The sequence below is a fragment of the Centroberyx affinis genome, unplaced genomic scaffold (assembly GCF_046629955.1).
Source record: "Centroberyx affinis isolate AG114_WGS23_722 - 3 ecotype Tasmania unplaced genomic scaffold, CSIRO-AGI_Caff_v1 ptg000270l_1, whole genome shotgun sequence".
Lineage (NCBI taxonomy): Eukaryota > Metazoa > Chordata > Actinopteri > Beryciformes > Berycidae > Centroberyx > Centroberyx affinis.
In genome coordinates, this window is record NW_027278950.1 from 428,826 (window position 1) to 448,479 (window position 19,654).

The 19,654-nt window shown below is 42.3% G+C and overlaps 1 protein-coding gene across 2 annotated transcripts; it reads right to left on the bottom strand.

The window, feature by feature from the left end:
• Positions 1-59: 59 nt before the first annotated feature.
• rspry1 (ring finger and SPRY domain containing 1) lies at positions 60-19,119 on the bottom strand. 2 transcript variants are annotated; one of them, XM_071547388.1, is made up of 15 exons: positions 19,109-19,119; positions 13,773-14,381; positions 12,036-12,088; positions 9,334-9,446; positions 8,362-8,488; positions 7,350-7,408; positions 7,098-7,164; positions 6,571-6,702; positions 6,276-6,391; positions 5,340-5,483; positions 5,117-5,228; positions 4,858-4,960; positions 4,301-4,453; positions 3,221-3,325; positions 60-2,864 (listed from the first exon to the last, which is right to left on the bottom strand). In XM_071547388.1, exons 2-15 carry the CDS (start codon positions 14,168-14,170, stop codon positions 2,768-2,770), a joined length of 1,779 nt encoding a protein of 592 aa, XP_071403489.1. In that variant the 5' UTR covers positions 14,171-14,381; positions 19,109-19,119; the 3' UTR covers positions 60-2,767. The 2 variants fall into 2 exon arrangements, with proteins under 2 accessions (XP_071403489.1, XP_071403480.1); XM_071547379.1 differs by lacking the exon at positions 19,109-19,119 and adding an exon at positions 14,942-15,286.
• Positions 19,120-19,654: the final 535 nt, after the last annotated feature.

The window sequence follows — 19,654 nt, forward strand, 5'->3', positions numbered from 1 at the left end:
TGAAGTGTGATTTTGGGATGACAAATAAGCACTACACAGTGAGACAAAAATCACATGAACATACATTTATTACAAATATCACAATCCAGGAAACAACAATTCTTCAGTAAATCACATCTTTGGGAACCCTGGGGCAAAATTCCTTTATAGATGTTTAAATACAACTTACACCTTTTTCTTTACAGTCCTGAACTTCACCTCCAGCCATAGAGACAATATATAATTTCTCTCACCTGGATGTACAAGGTGCTCTGGGAAGTACAAGGTAGCAAACAGTGACCAGACAAGGCTGTTTCATACTGAGAGATGCATGTTATCTTCAGAAATCATTCTGGTATAGTTTGAATGATTTTACAGATCCAGTTCATGCAATTTAGTGGAGTAAGAGCTGTTCCAGATTCCTTTAATAAACAATTTGACCAAAGAAAATTCTAAATTATTTAGCATCATTCATCTGAAACATCTTCAATTGAGCGTTTAAAATTGTACACAAATATAATTTTTCTTGAATCACAATTAATTGTGTTCATTTCGCCACCTGTTTGCAAAATACATCCGTTATACAGTCAACCCAGAGATGCTTCAAGTAAAGGACGGAGAGAAAGAGAGAGAGGGAAAGACGGGAGGAGGGTGTTACGGAGAGGGAGGGACACAGCAAGAAGAGAGCAGACAGATGTGCTTTGTTGTTACGTAACGCATGAAGGGGGAAACCACATGTTGCTCAGTCCGACCCAGTCTCACTTTGTGCAAACCTGGAAGTTACTGTACCGGTCTGACTAACTTGCTCAATTCTGTTCAGTACGTACACAATCCCAACTGTGCAACAGGGATAAATGTGCTGTCATTTTGTAGCATGTGAAAAATGATTACTACAGTCAATCCATACTAAAGCCCATGTCACAGCACTGTAGGTAGTTTTTTACTCTGCCAATTCACTGTTAGTATTTTGCAAATGTCTCCCCAATCAAACCCAGGAAACAATTACCTTTAAGAGGAACCTGGGACTTTCTGTCAACTGACATTGAGGGCAAAATTCCCCACTAAACCATTTTAAATTCCTTTTAAACAACTTGGTACAGCACAGAGTTCCAACAGGGCAACTGACTTACTATCATCAAAACCTGTCACGTTTCTACATCAGCGTTCACCATTACTTATAACACAAAGGATAGTTCAATCACATCCTGTGGATTGCAAATGACTGTCTTAATGACTGACCACATGTGTCTGCCATCACAAACCCAAATGAAAATAAGAGCACTGCAGATACACACGGAATAACTGAACAGAAAGTCACTGGTTTCGCTTGTTGGCAATCTCAAGTTCTGCTGACCCTCGATGGTGGAGCCACATTACAAGGTTTAGCGCCAACTAAGCCAATCCCGCACACATGTAGAAGGTCAGGGTGACAATTTTAATAGGATATTTTCTCCTCAGTGGCTCTTAAAGCATTATGCACAATTTAAAGGGACAGAAAACGTGCTTAAATGTACCGAGACATTTTCTATATATTGTAATCCACTCTTACAAACTCATCCGTATGTTGGTTTATTTGTTGTGGTTGCTATATATTGATTTAGATTGAGGGATGTGAGCAGAGAGGAGGAAGCAGAGGGAGGAGGGCTGGGTGTGGTGGAAATCAGTTGGCTCTGATTCCAGTTCCAGTATTTCAAATTTTACATTGGTTTCAAAACTATACTCAATTCATTACCTTCCTCTGTGGTGTGAAAGCTCATTTCATGACACTAGAGTAGATTTTCTGCTTAATATCTGCTTTACTAAACTGAATCAGACCATGTTCAACTGAATTCCTCAATATAAATAACCATGAGAAAACTGTTCTTGTAAGAATCCAAGATTGTGAAGCTTTTTGATACCTTTGATGCCTCAAGAATTGACATTGATAGCAAAAATCTGTGTTTTATCCAAAAGGTGTGTTTGTTCCGATCCCCAGCCCTAACAGGGGCGACCAATCAGTACAGACAGTAAAACTGACCAAAGGATAGGTGTTGGTACAGAAACAATATTCAGAATCCCTAACATTCAGCAAAGAGAATGACAATGCTACCTTGAAAACATCACCAACTGCATATCTACACCCAGAATTATGAAAGAGAGATATATCTCCAATTTCTCTGTACCTTAGGTTTAATACTGTACGACAGGCTGTATTCCTTTCTTCCTCCTACCCAACCCTTTCAGATCTGCAGGTGTGTGAATGACGGTGATGGGATTAAATAGTAGTAGTTTCTGGACTGAGTCTGAAAGCACGGTGGGATCCTCCTCTCTCACGGGACGACATGTAACTCTACACTGGGGCTTGCGGACGAGCAGTTGGTTCTGTCTATGATCTGGTTGAATCGGCTCCGCTTCTCACTTCTCCTGCTCTTTTGTTTTTTTGTCTGACAAACACACTGGCAGGAGAGGGTTGGCGTTTCCTCCGCTTGGCCCGGCTCGTGCAGTGAGTTGTCAGCCGGATGTAAAAGAGAGAAGATGGAGGTAAATGAGGAGAGGCTTTTACTCCCCTCCCCTCCCCTCCCCTCCCCTCCTCTCCTTCCCTCTCATTCTCCTCTCTCCATCCCTCCATCCCCGCCTCCTCTGGCCAGACCCAGGGTTCCGGCATCGTCGCAACGCTGCGGCACCGGCCTCACAGTCCTATCGGTCGACTTGATTACTTGGGCGAGAGGGGGTTAGGAGGAGGAGGAGGAGGAGGAGGCTGTAGGGTGTCTGTGTCCATGTCCTGATTGGAGGAGAAGCAGGAAGTGTGTCAGGAGACATGTGCAATGAGTCTGACGCGGGTCTGGATGTCCTGGCGGCACAGGGGGCACGTCTCTAACTGTAAGGCACACTCCATACATATTCCACTGGAAGGAAAGAGAGAGAGAAAGAGATGAATTAAGAGTTTATTATCCCATCCACAGCCACAGCAAATGCTAGACAGGAAAATAAGGAGGTTTATCAGTAAAACTATAGTTCACATCTCCCCTTAATCCAAAGCCCTACACTGGAACAGTATCTTGCCACCACCCTATTTGTTTACGATGGGCTGATTGCACAATGTGTTTCTATCTTAACTTCTGTTTGTTGCTGTTATCTATTGTTTTTATGTCCTTGCTGCTGTCTTTCACGTTCAAGACAAGGTTCCCTGCAGTTCATTTTCTCTTGTTAAAGACCTTGTACAACAACTTTCACCGTTTCTTCACATCAGACGCACACGTACCCATGTCCACAGGGTCGCAGCTCGGTGTCGGCCATGATGTCGCAACACAGCGTGCAGCAGTTGTCTCGGATGCTGACCTGCTTCAGCAAGGCCAGACGCCGGTGTCTGGGAGCACACACACACACGCGTACACAGGCAAACACACACACAGATAGAAGACCAATGTTTATGTATATAAACAAGCATTAATCCTGTGTAAGAGAAGCAAATTTCCCTGCTGCATCCTCCCTTGTCCTGTGCGAGATGATAATAGAACTATTTCATACTGAATTTTTATTGTTGTTCATGCAGATTATGCAGAACACTAAAATTTACATGCTATACAGAAACTTGTAAAATGGGTTGCACTGCAACTAATACACATGGATGAACACGGCTTCTTATTTCTATTACAGTATTTTGCTATTGCTTGCTATTTCATAGCAAGTAAAACACTCAGGTTCACTATGTTTGCTCTAGGGAATAGTTCACAAAAATCACAAGATATACAGTATGTAGGTCTACCTAAGTTGGTTTTGCACGTTTGGTAAAGCAAAGGAAAACATTGCCTTCAAAATGTGCTTTGTTATCTGACCAATTCTGGTATTTTAACTTCATAAATCATAAAGTTGATTGATATAACATTGGAGAAGTTATATGGACATGAAGCTCATTAAAGATCCCATTAAGTGAAAAAGGTTTTGAGCAATTTCTGAGTGAGTGATGTATGGCAGTAAACACTCATTTCCAGCTCTTCATCACACTTTAACAAATTATGAGAATAAAAGCACACAGCCAATAAATGGTTTAGCTATTAGCCTGTTGTTTTTCCAAGTCACTAGCTGTGATTAAACCAAATGTTATTCATTCATTCGTGTAAAAGCATGCTATTGCAAATGCAATCAGCTATTGGCTGATCTCGGTCACCTGTGGGTTACCTGATCTGTCTTGGCTTGTCATGGTTCAGCCAATAGCAACCAAGACCAGCCAACAGCAGATTGCAATTGTAACGGCATGTTTTTTTAGCCAGTAGATGTCAGTACAACCTGAAAAGTAGTGTCCGTGTTTGGCTTCCCTTAAAGCACCGGCCTCATTTCTTACCTGGGCAGAATGATCTTCTCATTGGGCAGCAGGGAAGCAAAGTCGTTGAAGGTGCTGAACTTGATGGAGGGTGGGTGGCGGAAAGGCTTGGCCCCGAAGTTAAACTCACACTGCTGGTACGACATGAAGCTGGCCGCCGCAAAGAAACCAGACCTGAAAGAGAGAGAGAGATGAAGGGAAGATATGGGATTAGAGGAGGTGAGGGAAGAGAAGCGGGAGGGACAGAAGAGAGGAGGAGAGGGGAAGGAAGGAGGGAGGAAGGAAGGAAAGGGAGAAGAGAGGGGAGAGGGAAGGAAGGCAGGAAGGGGAGGATGGGGCGTGAAGAAGGCAGAAGGAAAATAAAACAAGCAACGGTTGTTCAGTATGCAGGTTTATGAGAACTGGACACATGCAGAGAGAGTGTAAGTGAGCAGGACTAACCACTGAAACTAAAGACACTACAGCGAGAGAGAGAGACAGAAAGAGAGGAATGCTCGTCTGAAAAGGGATGCGTGACTGAGCGACAGTGTGCACGAGGGCAAGATAGACAGTTAGGAAATGAGCGTGTGTGTACTTACGTGGCTGAGGAGAAGACCTGTTTCTCTGGCGGCAGCTGATGTCCATTCAGGTAGAAGATCATCTGCTTCTTACTGAGGTCCAGCAGGAACCCTATGGCATCTCCTAAACAGGACACACACGCATACACACAGAATTGATTGAAAAACAAAAAGGAGAATTGGAGCCAGAATCAGTCAAATACAAACTGTTTCCAACTCTATTTGTGTGTAAGTTCTATCTGAGTGTGTGTGTGTGTGTGTGTGTGTGTACAGTGCATACCTTCCTTCCAGCAGGGGTGAGAGTGGGGTTTACTGCGAGCATTGTACCAGATGAGCTGCCTGCAGCCATCATACGCACACGAGTACTCATCGTCTCCTATCCCATAGCCCTCCTACAACAAAAACACACACAGAAAACGCAAAAAAAATAAAAATGCACACACGATAGCAAGAATAGGAAATTTTGAAAAAGGCTGAACAGGAAAGAGATTAAAGATCTGTACATGGTTGAGAAATTTGCTGTCCTTGGTGGCCCATCCGATTTGCATCACTCCTGATGTAATGACCGTCACCTCGTAGTACCAAACGCCCGAGTCCACGCAGAATGTACAGCGCACACTCTCAAAGGACGAGGCATCGCAACGTGCCTGAGGAGGGAGAGAAAGAGAGAGAGCATGGATTGGAGAGGGAAGAAAGAAGGCAGGGGAAGCAGAGAAAAAAGAAGAGAAGGAAGAGAGTGAGAGAGAAGGAGAAGTAGAGGTAGAGGCAAGAAGGAAAGAATGAGGAAGGAGAAGCAAACAAGAGAAAGGGAGGAAGAAGAAATTAAACATTAGATGTCCATTTTCACAATTTAATATGCTTAGTCTTTCTGAGAAAGTCCATCACTGCATGCTCTTGTAACATATGCTAACCTTGTATCAATCAATCAAAGGGTCTAATCAGTTAGTTAGGTACAGCAGATTGATTTATAACAACCATGTTCAAGTTATCAATCTGAGTCACTGTCACGCTAAACTACACATTACCCTTTTGTATTGTGGAGGATAGAAGTTTATTTCAGTGGAACAAGATTGTTGTTTCAGTTCTATCGCACAGTAGAGTGGTATGAGAGAAGAGAGAAGGTGAAAGTGGCCACGAAATCCATATCTTCAGCCTTCTGCATGCAATTGGTTCATGTAACTAGAAACCTAGACAGTGGACTCCAACTGGCCTGACCTGGCTCTCTCTCTTACTAACACACTCACATTTATATTGCAGTGTGGACCTTCCATTGACGGTCCTTCCATGTTCATTTCCTAGCCCGCAACAACTACTTTTGCCACTACTAACCTTACCTGTTAACCTAATTCTAAACCTAAACCAATCACCTAACCGTAACATTCCCCTTTTCCTCACTCCTTACCTACAAAACTTTCCAAAAGTAATACACACACACTAACCTCCAGTCCAGTGGGAGAGATCTTGAGGTACTCGCTGACGTCGTTGCTGTTGAGCATGGCGTTTATGTTGGTGAGGTTGACCTTCTCGTAGGTGAACTGCCGGCCATCCTTCAGGACTGGACAGAGGAAAGAGACACCAGAGGGACCACTGTCACATTTCATTCTTCAATGACACACAATCACTGCTAATTACAGAGATTGTCACGGCTCTGGTATGAATGGAATATGCCGTGTCTCTTCATCATACATGCAGTCGTGATGACACACATGCTGTCGGACACTCTGGGCTACTCACAGAGGTTGTCGAGGCTCCACTGGGAGCAGAATCCGACCTGCCTCTTCAGGTAGTCAGACTGCTCTGCCCATGACTCCAGGACAGCGAGCCGATTACTGATACATGACTCGGACACCGTCAGCTTGTTCTCACCTGAGGAAAAGGAAGGAGTGAGTCAGAGAAGGAAAAGTAAAAACCTACTTCTGATACATATATATATATATATATATATATGTAATTCTGTGTTCATAGGCATAGTTTTCGGGCTGTAATTTTACATGTTAACAATTATTGACATAATAAATAAAAGCCTGAATGCTCGATTTGATGGCAGACCACCAGGATAATTAAAGTGTTTTAAAGGACCACAGTGAGTTGGCAGGCCTGATCTTGTCAGACAGGTTGTTCCAGAGCCTAGGGGCCCTGACGGAGAAGAGCTTCCCGGAAATATGGAAAACAGTGTTCTATTAAAATCAAATATGGCATTAAAGCCTGTGTGGGAGAGGCACTGGTTGGGTTGAGTGTAGAGATGCAGTGGGTGAACCTACTGGTCTGGGAGAACTTCTCCAAGGCAATAAGAGCAAACAGCATGACTGTGGGATGGGCCTCAGAGCTCTGCACAGAGAGAAAGACACACAGAAAAGAAATATAATCATGCTCAGCAGCTTGTGCCCCTTTGACTTTTATCACATAGCACTGTAGTACTAAAATAATTGTAAAAAGCATTCATTTGAGATGATTTACTGAGATCTACAAAAAAAGGTCTGTGTGTGTGTGTGTGTGTGCGTGTATTCTCTCACCAGGCTCTCTAGAAGGTACTCTAGGGTTCCAGGGCTCAGCAGTCCAATACTGGCCGGTCCTGAAAAAAATCAACAGAGCTGAAGTTAACAAAGAACAGCAGTGCTGCAGGTATAAGAACCTCCATGTCTTGTATCTACTTGTATCTAACCTAAGTCTCTAAAAAGGAGGAGTCTTGAGGAGTCTGTAACTAGTTTAAGTCTCCAGTGATATGGTTTTTACTTTATGTTTGCCAAATTATTTTTGATGAGCAATGTTAGTTAAATTGTACTTGCTCATTAGTTTCCTGGAGATTTATAGGGAAGCACTGGGCGCTGTGTACCCCTTGCTGATTTTGACGGCATAACGATAAAATGTTGTGGCAGAGCGCCCCCCATTACTCGATGAATTTGTGTGATTGCGTCCCTCTATGTCCTGAGCTGCTGTGTCTGGGGTGTTACAACAGGATGACAAGAGCAAACGCTCACATCTGCAAAGTCAGCAGTCTTCACCCTCTCTCTCTCTCTCCCTGCCTCCACTTGGTATGCTTTACAGGTGCCTCTGTGACGCTGTGTTTCAGTGTGTGTGTGTTTATATCCTTGTGAGGACCTACCAAAGATGGGAAGCTGAGGACAATCATCCAATGTGAGGGCATTTTTTAGTCTTCACTTGGAAAATAGGCGGTTGAGGATTTAGGTTAGGTTGGGGTGAAGGTTAAGATTTGACATTTAGTGGTTAGAACTTAACTTAGAGTTAGGAAATGAATGCAAGTCAATGGAGAGTCCTTATAAGTTGAGAAAACAAAGATTTTGTGTTCTTTTAACCGGTGTGGTTGGCTCTCTCACGCCTACACGCTCATAGAGAGCAATTAACATGCTAGAGAGCTCTCAGGAGCAAGGGGTTATATAAACTGCAGTGCCTGAAGAGTAAAATCTACCTACACCTACACTCTGTGTGTGTGTGTGTGTGTGTGTGTGTGTGTGTGTGTGTGCGTGTGCATGCATCTATAAACGTCCACATGTCCGTGTACTGTACCAGCCAGTTTCTCTGCCAGGCAGCCTAGGACAGCTGTGGTGTTTCTGTGTTTAGCGGGGCTGAGAGCGTCTTGGCGTGCGACAGCCGAGCTTAGACTCAACATCTCAGAGAGTTTCTGGAGAGCATCCTGGAGACAGAGGACACAGACCAGTTACTGTACTGAAGGACAAGCGCGCACGCACACAAGCACACACACACACAGAGTTTCTACTGAACAGCCTGAAAGGAGAGGATGAAGGAGAGATGAATTATTAAGCTTTCAGTCACAATGTGTCATGTCCCTGAATGAATTAAAACAAAACCTTATCAGGAGGGATGCAAAATAGCTGCTGCACAATAGATGAACATGCAAAGCAAAATATACTAGTATGTGCACACACACACATACTAACACACACACACGCGCACACAGACAGCCTCAGCAAAATTGAAGAGAGATCATGGAGATAGAGGAAGAGGGATTGGTTTACTGGTTAGAGCTTCAGTTACAGCATCTTAAGTAGCCTACAGGAGGTATGCTTCATTTAGCTTGTTAGATTGAATAGATGAAACGGCTTCAAACGTGTATGTAAGCACATACAAGATAAAACAAATCAAATCAGGATTGTTTTTCCAGTTAGAAACTGGATGTCTATTTTACCCAGGCCTGGCCTGCATACATGCAGGTCATAGTAACATTCAGACATTCTCACTGATATTTCAGTAGCTGTAGCAAAAGCTATCAACACTGGAGCTTCACACAAATCAGATGGGACCAAAACTGAGAGGCTGAGTCAGGGCTTGGGTTCAAGAATATAGTAGAAAAAATTCTGCTGTTAGCGATTGATCATTAGCAAATTAGTAGCCTCTTAAGGCATTGGTCAGGTTTGAGATTCCAAAAAGCTTTTCTGCTTCTAGTTTGGTCCAGGTTTGGACAGAAATTCGTCAGGTTGAACCCCAAGTCAAGCTATCACACACACAGCAGCTGCTGACCTTGGTGGGCAGGGGGCACTCGTCCAATAGAAGAGTGATCACTGCAGGGCCCAGTGGATCGTCCAATGGGATCACTCGTATCAGAGACTGGACCACCTCCAGCCAACCATCATCTAGCAGAGAGGAGAGGAGAGGAGAGTGATTTGAGATTCAACATTGATTGATTGAATTTATTTGACACGTTACTCCAATAATAAATGCAACAGTCTACAATACAATTGTACAAAAAGGGATGCTTCAACTGAGGCAATAAAATGTTCATTTGATAGTAAACTCTAGTTCTGGTGAGGAGCTAAATGAAGACAGGTCCTTGGACTGACTAGTATGGTAATTACTAGCACTCAGAAACTAGTACAAAGGATGACCTTATCGTCACAATGTCTGACAATCACCATTTTAAGCATATTGTTAGACCTGTGCACATTTTTGTTTACTATGAAATCAGATTTATATTTTTCTACCTCTTTTCCTGAATCAACATATTTTTTAAATGTGGGGGATTCAGGGAGCTGGATCTGAACAATTCAACTTTAGCCCCACAGGTAATTTATCTGTAGTTTTGTGTGAGAATCTATGAACTGAGCCGCTGAGGACTTCAGTGAATACACATCCTCAGATGGCAACTCATAGACTGACACCTGATCATGTCTATCAACTAAAGCTGGGTTACAAATAACTAGCATGACCTTAGTGCCACAATGCCAGGCCATGCCTGCCAAGATCTAAGCCTTCATCATCCTTTCCCTGTTGAGCCCAACACGTCTGATAGCTTGATAAGGCAAATCAGTATCAGTGGGTGACATTATAGACTGTTGCGCAAACAGGCGCCCCTGACTGAGTTTCTGTCACAACAGCAGCACATTTGTCAGGCACACTGTCAAAAACACTTCGGCAGTTTTCAACAAAACGTCAATCACAGCCTAAACTCATGGATTATGCAAAAGTTTTGGCCGCTAGTGACAAGGCGATATGTTGAGACTGGGCCTGGTACAGGAATGCATTGAAACAACAGTATTTTATAATCTAAGCTTGCACTGTCCTCAGTTGTTTTAGAGTGGAACCAAGACCCTAAAACAGAAGAATGGCTAGAATAAACAACCCACGAGCAGTTAGCATATCTGCCTGAGACTGTCCCAGAAAATCAACCTAACCAAATCCTTCCCATCTCCTCAGCACTGTACTGTCTTCTTGCACATGTGGATCACAGGGATGTTTGTCTATCTTTGGTTATTTTTCTGATCAGCTATAAAGAAGTTTTCTATATGCTCTTGGCTTTCAGAATGGTTTTTAATAGCGTTCATTTGCCCATAAAGACTGGTGTGTGGTCATTACCTTCATTTCAGTGAAAGCTTATTCTACTGCTGGCATCAATCAGTGATTCCAATACTCAATATTCACTGCGATAAGAAAATTGCCATGATTTTGTAGAGAAAATGTGACAATAAAAGCAAGCATTTTAATTTAGCCCCATTAACAGTTTTATTAGTTGCACTGCAACTTGTACAAGAGCAAAAATTTGAATCAAAAAAAGAAGCTACACAGAAATGAAAACAATGTAATACACTAACCCACAAGTAAAATAAAATAAAAGCGCATAAACAGCCACCCTTTCCTGTGCATAAGGTAAGAAACTTGCTCTCTCGAAACACTATCACTCTCCCACATCAAAGCCACAGCACACTGGCTTATGAATAACCTAACATCGTAGCACATGGCAAACAGAAAGTGGCTGGCTGGCTGACTGACTTCAAGTGACTTGCTGGTTGGCTGCCTTCAGGGTCCAATATCTGCTAGCTAATACCCAACTTGGCTGTTGTTGAGCCACACAACACCACACCATGTGAGCATCAGACACCATATGTGCGTGACACAAGCACAAGTACAGGAATTCAAATGCTAGCATACAAGCATATACACAAACACAGGCTGTGAGCATCACTCACCATATGCACAAGAAGGCATTTATTTATCCAAACACCAACACACAACATTTCAGCTCTTTCTTCTCTCTAGACTGTTTCACAGCCAGCCACAGCTTTTTGTGACATTTGACAGTACTCAAGAAAAAAATCAAAACTTTCTCCCATTAATTCATAACTTCTCCAGGCCTGGAAAATTCATTTTTAAAACCCCATGACTTTTCCAGGGTTTTCCATGAGTGTGGGAACCCTGTTAACATTTAAAACACAAGACACTTGCTTTCACATCGCACTGATGCTTAGTGTCCTGTAAACCAGATTGAAAAAATGTTTTGTTTGCCAGGGGGACACAAATCAAGCTGCTCCAGTAAACTAGTCAATGCCATCTTTGTTTAAGGAGCGTGCAGAGCTTCCACAGTGCCTTTTCTGCAGTCAAAACGTTGTCGGCACCAATTATACACTGCTTTAGTATTTCGCAGTTCTGAGAAAAAACCCATTGACCCCTGTTCCTAAGATGCACCCAACTGCTTTAAAATGTCATTAAATGACAGAAAAACAACATACATAAATGCATTGTAGCGGCATGCAAATGGGCCTACATGAAGATAAACCTCAAGAAATACAACTTTAGGAAACTGCTACAGAGGAAGTATGACAAAGCTGATTTGTCTGATCTTCTGCCAGTGCACATTGTGTATTTTGTGTGTGTGTGTGTGTGTGTGTGTGTGTGTGTGTGTCTGTATGTATGTGTGTGTGTGTGTGTGTGTGCATTTAATGTCATACCTGTCTCTGCCATCTCATGCAAGGTGATCATGGAGTAAGGGGGCTCTTGGTCACTGAAAAACAAGACAGAAAGTTTGCATAGAATCTGACAAGTGTGTTTATGAGTATTGCTTTGTGTATTTGTGTGTGTGTTCCTCGCCTACACCACATCTTGTCACATGTATCACCGTGTACCACAAATGACGTTCTACGTTCAGCATGTGATATGTGTGTTAATGCGTGTGCACACTTTGCACTTTTTACAGCTCTTTAGTTCCAAGTGGAAGTGCTGCGTGTCGGTAAGAGCATTCATTCCAGCAAATACATCCTGACTGTAAATGCCCATGTGACTACGGCCATGAATCTGGATATAAATAAATGATTCAACTATATGCATTTGTGTTTGTAAGCGTGGCTCCGGTCAGTAATGTGATTCCATGGACAGGGTAAGACAAGCATATAATTGTGATGGATTTGCTTCAGCTGCTGTTTGTTGTTGATGATGCCGCCATTTTTGTTACTTGTCACGGCCCATCCCTGAACTGTGCTTTCCCTTTGTCAGGCATAGCCTCATTTATCCTGCTGGATCCTCAGATTTCCAAACAGACCTAAGCAATGAAGTAATACGATAACTGTTTGAATTTCCTCGGTGATACATGGAATTTCAAGCATCGCAATTATGAATCAGACTGAGCACAGATCCTTGGATATGTGCAGGCATGTTTCATACAGGGCTGTACAATTATTCAAAATGCAACTTAAAATGTGATTTGAGTATATGGGATATCCCAAATGCTACAGGGTTGTTTTTCCCCCCAATATTTGTACCTTCACACAGTGCAATGGCAATATTTATCAAAATTCTCACAAAGCGTTTTGTTTTGACCATATCTCACAGCCACAGTTGTGTATTTGTTTTATGGTCATTATGTTGACGTATTTCTGTCATCCAAACACATTTTCACAAGCTTTCCTTTACCATCAAATGACCAAAAGCTTAAACACAAACTAAACAACTCAATCTCTGTCACACAGAAAAAAAATCCTAACCTTGGTTCACATTCTACCGAGACTCATTGTTTGGGATCCAGGCAGTTTTCCAAAGCTGTCACCGCAACAACTCAACAATAACCTCATTGGAATTTTACAGTAGTACGCCTCGGTGATTTGCCCTGTGGGATTTCAGCACAGAATCCTTACTGTCCCTACTGTGCCTCCAAAAAGTGAGGCAGTGCTTAGTCATCGCCGAGGCATGACTTTACTTTGTACCCATCACTCCCACAAACAACCTTGTCAAACTCGCTGTGAATGTAATGTGAATGGTGACCACATTAGAACCTCATTTTACGCTTCCCTTGGACATCAGACCTCAGACTCTAGGTTTTTCTGATTCTGGTCTGCCAAAGTTTTGCCTCTTTCCCATGAGCCAAAAATCGTAGGCAGCTACTGTGGAGCACTTGAGGAGCAACAGGTGATGAAGTTGATCAATGGTGTCTAGCAAGGAAAAAAAACAGCAGGCTAAACGTTGATGACTTGTATTTTTTGTCCCGGGTCTGCCCACTGCTAATTGTAGCACTAAAAGATTTGTTGAATGAAAATACAAGAGATTTTTCTGTTTTGTTCAAACACTGTAAGAACTCTGGTATTAAGTCATTATTTCAACTATAATGTCTCCTCTGAGAACTGAACCAACCCATTCCTCTCTTCCTCCCATCCCCATCCATATGTTATTAATATCATTTCACTTGTTAGACTCACTTGTCTACGAGCGTCCTGATGACAGCGAGTGTGTCCAGCACCAGGCCGTCCACATTCTGTTTCTTCCGTCGGGGCTCATGGGGCCCCCGCCCTCGACGCGGCGGCCTCACCGGGTCCCTGGGCCGACTGCTCCGAGCCTCTCCAGCATCGACGGCGACGCCTGTACCGTGATCCACCCGCCTGGCTTGGCCTCGGGTCGCCCTTGACGACCCGTGGTGGTGGTCCTCCAAGTCACTGTCCTCCCGGCACACGCAGCTGTTACCCATGGTTACAGCGCCGGAGACCACACTGGCAAGGGTCTCCCAGAATGGAGGAGGGGGTTTTGAGGAGGAAAGGAAGAGCAGAACCCGTGCAAGGCTCCTGCAGGCACAGAAAGTGATCCAGGCGGCTACTATCATATCATTTGGAGCGCTTGGTTTTGGGGGGTCTTGTCCCAACGGGTCGGGTGGGGTCAGCGTAGCTCATCATACTGGTGTCAAGCAGAGATGTGGGACTGGTAGGGCCGTAATACTATATGGCTGGTTAAATGGACCAGGAAGAGTCAGATGATGTAATGAAAAAGCCTCTGCTACTGGTACAGGGTCCAGCTTTCTCCCTTGGTATGCACACCTGAGGGAATAACACACACATAACAGAGAAAGTGAAACTCTCAAAAGCTCTCAAAAGTCCAATCCTATACTTAAATGTTAGACAGTCATCTGAACATGTTCTCACAGCAGTACAGCTAAAGCTTAGCTTAATCTACAGATCCTGTTAGATAACAGTGACATTTATGTGGAACGTAGCTAGCTAACAACAACTGATGAAATAATGTACAATAATAAGCAAAGCACTCAATGTTAGCCATCTACGTTAGTTGGGAAATCATCTCTCTTGGAAGATACAAATCTAATTTCTACTTCCTTTCACTCTGAGATTGTTAGTAGCGAATAGCGACGTATCACTAATTAACTAATCATTTACCAAAAATATTAGAGAAGGGCTAAAACGTATTCGTATTGACTGTTGACAAACAGATTATCAAAGTTAGCTAGTTAGCAAGCTAGCCACCCACCAAGCTTTCCTATGTCCAAGTTGGCAATTTCAAATGATCAAGCTTGAGAATTCCACAGTTCTAGTTTTGTTAGTAAGCAGATGTGAACCAACTTTCATCTGAAACCCATACTTACGTTGCCACCGCCTGAAAAACGGGAGTGTTCAAATGCAGCCAAGCCAGCAGAATGTAGCTAACAAAACAGTCAGACAGCTACGTGTGTAGCTAACGTTACCCTGTGAGCAAAGACTCCTGATTCTGTATTAGCAAGCTAGACAAGTTAGCAAGCTAACGTGAGTAGCAATGTTTTGTGCGTTGTACTCAAACGCGGGTTGACAACACGATATAGAGGCAAATTTACATGATTCACGTATATCCCATAACACACCTTTGCTGATATCTAGCACAACATATTCACTAGTTAGCTAACGCCTCTTACACATTGTCATTGTTTAACGTGCGCTACATCGCTAGCTGCTTGCTAAGTTCCGTAGCGTCGTCAGCTAGCCATCAGCTGTCGATGCGGAGGCGAGGCTGATGAGGGAGGAGGGAGGATTTGCTCACACCAAAGACTTCGTGAGTCATGACAGGGATGTTACCTGCCATGATTAATTTTTTAACTTTTTAACCAAAAATTATATCTACGCAAAACTTGTACCGAAAGTAACCCAATCGTTTTTCCCAGTAAGGTTAAACATGCTGTAAAATAAAGGAACTAAACAAAAGTGTCTGAACAATTCTCCAGCCTCATTACAGTAATGGTTTATGTTTATTTATTGTTTGTCTCCTAGGATTGATTTTACGACAAAAAAGAAGGTGAATGCAATATTGTTCAGCATCTCATTTGGAATTCCCAGATCTCGGACTTTCCCATCAGCACATGAACGCAGCATAATAGTCTAACGGCGGCAATCCCACATTACCACCAAAATATTTGTAATATATCTTTGGGCCAAGGGCTATCTGTTCACCAAACAGAGTGAAGACACCAGCTAGATAATAAAGGGAAACACTGCTGACTACATTATGGCTTGCTCAGCAGAACAGAAATAGAGCAAGACTACTATGTAATGGCAATTTTATCATATTACCATTAGGCCTACATTACCATTAAATAATACACATCAGTTCAGATAGTGTCCACAATATCCACTATAAACCAACTCTAAGAGAATGGTCTCACTGTAGCTACATTATTTAGATACTTACTGCACCGTTTGACCTGATGAAGACCCTCCTCCTGCACCAGTGGCTGCATTCGTGGAGAAATTCCTCCACACACATTTGTTTTGCTTTATCAGAGTCTTCTCACTCCCAAGTATCTCTCTTACATTATATTGGCCTTACTTTCACAGTGGATTGTAAGCCACAGTATGTAGATGTGGAAAAACAGGCTGGTGTGGTGCTAACAGAGGAGTCATTGGTACCTTGATGTCTACATTCTCGTCCCACAGCTATTGTCCCCAGGCCACTTTTGCTATTAAACATAGTGCAGTTTTCATCCTTCTAGCAAATTTGCCAGCTCACTTGTCTGAGTAAATTAGGCAGGAAACACTAAAGCAGTAAATATTGCACAAACCATGTGAAAAATTGTTTACTGATAACTTTGGGCTTATTTCCTGTCTCACTCAGAATGTGGAAATCAGCGGTGCACACACTCATTATTTTTAAGAAAGGACTGGGGAAATGAAAGCTTAACTCATCCACAATGGAGGTATTTGGTGTGGAAATTATGATAAACCTGGACAAAGTAAATCTGCAAAGATAGGTTTCTTTCACTGCAGTCAGAGACTAAACACTCAATTTGCCACTATCAGGAGGTTTGAATAGTTGCTGAATTTGACAGTTTTATTTTCAAATTCTATCATTTGTTGAATGTTGAGAGAATCACAATAATGAAGCACAGAAAACCAAAGGATATTTGATTTGATTTAAAAAGGGGTAATAATAACAGTGACTGACAGTATACTCTGAAAAACACTGACCTCTGCTGATGGAGCTTAACACAGCTGACCCAGCCCTGTTAACCTACATAAAACTGTCAGCACAAACTTGAGTGATGGTATTGTCACAGGTCTTTGAGACTTGAGGCTTTATGAAGCTGCTCTGACAGTCAATCGTCAAATGAAGCTCAGAATATGCAGACACACACAGAAGAAGATTATTCAAGATCGTACAGAGGGAAAATGTGGATATATTGTATGACTGTTCTTTCCATTTCCCATTCATATTGTTTTTATTACTTTCAAGTAACATTGCATGAGGATTCAAGTAAATGATCACAGAACCAAACTAATTCATTCAATGGTGTGCTGTAAATTGGGGCAGTCATACACCCTGCTTCTGTCCAGACATGTATTGAAGGAGTTGTCGCGGTACATGCCACACTTTCCCAGGTCTCTAGTGAATCTTTGTGACAGAGGGTGGAAAGCACACGGTGAACTTTCAGACGTGGGAGACAGAAGGCCGTACTCGTTGGAGGTGGTCCTGTACAGGAGACTCTGGGGTTTCGCCCACAACACTCGCGGGTTATATGTTGCTGCTGGGATCATCAAGCAGGAGAACACTGGGTTTCCAGGGTTAGCGCATGTTTTTGCTTGATTTGGTCTCTGCTGCTCTTGAGAGGCTGACATCATTGCAGTACCTAAGTAATGAAGAGATATCTTAATTCAAAAACCTCAACTTTGGTCCAATATTGCAGAAAAATAGCCAGAAATATTTTTTAAAACTTGCCTAGACAGATTGACTGAAGCGAAGGGTCTATCTAGCTTTGTTTACCCATCCTTATCTTTCTAGGCATATGTTTTAACAGGTTAACAAACATGTATTTTATGTCATATGGAAGGATAATTTCCTCCTAGTCTGTCAGAAAAAAAATTAACCCATGGACATATTTTGAATGAATGTCATCTACATGTACAAATACATTTTACATTTTATAAAATAGATATACCAAAAGTATAATAAACCACACTGTAATTATCAATTAAGAGACAATTAATCCTGATCTAAGAGTTGAAATAACTGACAAGGAGCCTAAAGTGAAAAAAGAAGAACAAGAGAGGACAACAGTTACCTTACCTGGTCCTGTCAGGTGTCCATTATGCACTGATACTGATGCTACTTTCAGCGTACTTCTTAAAAATATGTCATGTTGATTCTGTCTGAGTACTCCTACATTTAGTTACGTAGATTCGTTGTTTTGTATAGCAAGTAGGCTACAATAGCTAGTTTACAACATCCTGAATTTTACCTCCTAAAAAGTAGTGGTTTATAAATGCTAAAAGGAAACATTCTCCAGACCTCTGGCTGATTTTGGAACAGCCACAAAATGTCAGCGACTTTCGTGTAAAATGTAGCTACTATTTTTAGTTACTCTTTTACGTTTAACGTTACATGCTCCGACTTGAGTAAAACTTAACTCACGAGGTAACTAGCGTTAACGTTACTTGGGTAAAACGAGTAACGAGCAAGCATTAGGTCTGACGTTATTGCCACCGTTGACGTTATTTCTAACACGTTATTTCCCCCTCTGGATGTGCCAGACTCACCTTTCCGCTGACTGAAAAGTCTCTGAATGAAAACTGTCCAGACACTCTCTGAATATATTCGACAATATTCTCAATCACTTGGATATATCGTAGTTAACCTGCAGTCTTCATTCTGCTGTTTGGTCGCAAGTGTTTTGTTTCCAGGAAGTGGTGTCTGGTTACCATAGTAACCATAGAAAGTCCTATGGGGTTGCCATTGTGAAGTCCCTTATGAAACCCATAGGATTCCCACTGGGTTCCCATTGGCGTTTTATTGAGTGATTGGAAAAACATTTTCTTCATAAGATAATTGTTGAAGTCTTTGAGCTTGTAAGCCATAGTTACATTTATCACCACTGAATCTGTCTCTATAGAGATCCTTTCAACACTGGTTGAAATTAACATAAATACATAAACACAATATGTGTAACATCATCATCAACAAAAACTATTAGTGGTATATATAATATAGGTATTGGTCAGCAACCCATGCAGATACGGTCATTTTGTGCTATGGAGCAGTAAAACCCACTTATTTCCCCTAAAAACCAAGATAATAACTGTATCTCAGACTGGACTGTGTTCACTTTTCTTAAGCTGACATTTGCAAGTGTTAAGTTTATTTTCTGACAAAAGGGTTATTCAAAATTCACTTGACTTTGGTGTAGGCTACAGTTTTAAGTATACATGAATATGAATTGTCTGTTGGTAATAGCATAACTGAATCAGTACTTGAGTAGGCTACGCAGTATGCAGTAGGCCTACATACTCACTGAGTATGTTAATATCCCATTTTGACCATGCTGGCGTTGATGCTCTCCCGTTGCTGCTTTCAAGTGATGTCAAAAACATCGGAATTACGAGGTAAGCGCACACGAACGCAGGCCTAGCATTTGAGCAGAGTTGAGCTACCTGAAATGTCCCTCATTGCTCACAGCATAGTATGTGCAATGCTCAGCTGCTTCGTCCCCTCACCTCCACTCCAGTCTCCTCTGGCTTGTCTGCCACTTGACAAACAACTGCGCTCTGAATTTGCTTATCCCGAAAGCAAACAATATTTTAAAGTTTGGCAACACCCACATGAATTAATGAAAATGTTTAGCTTGCACTGGGGTGAAATGGAGGGGGCGGAGTCGGAGCGGCAATGTTTTTAACTTTTATATGCGCTGCATTCAGGTTATAATATGGCCATTTTACACGAGCTCAGCTGTCACTCCACTTCGCTCATATATGTTATTATTTTTGCACTTAAATGCGGCACAAGTCTTTTTTGCATTTACTCCCGCTTCCCTGAACGTCACATATCGGCGACTCTGCTA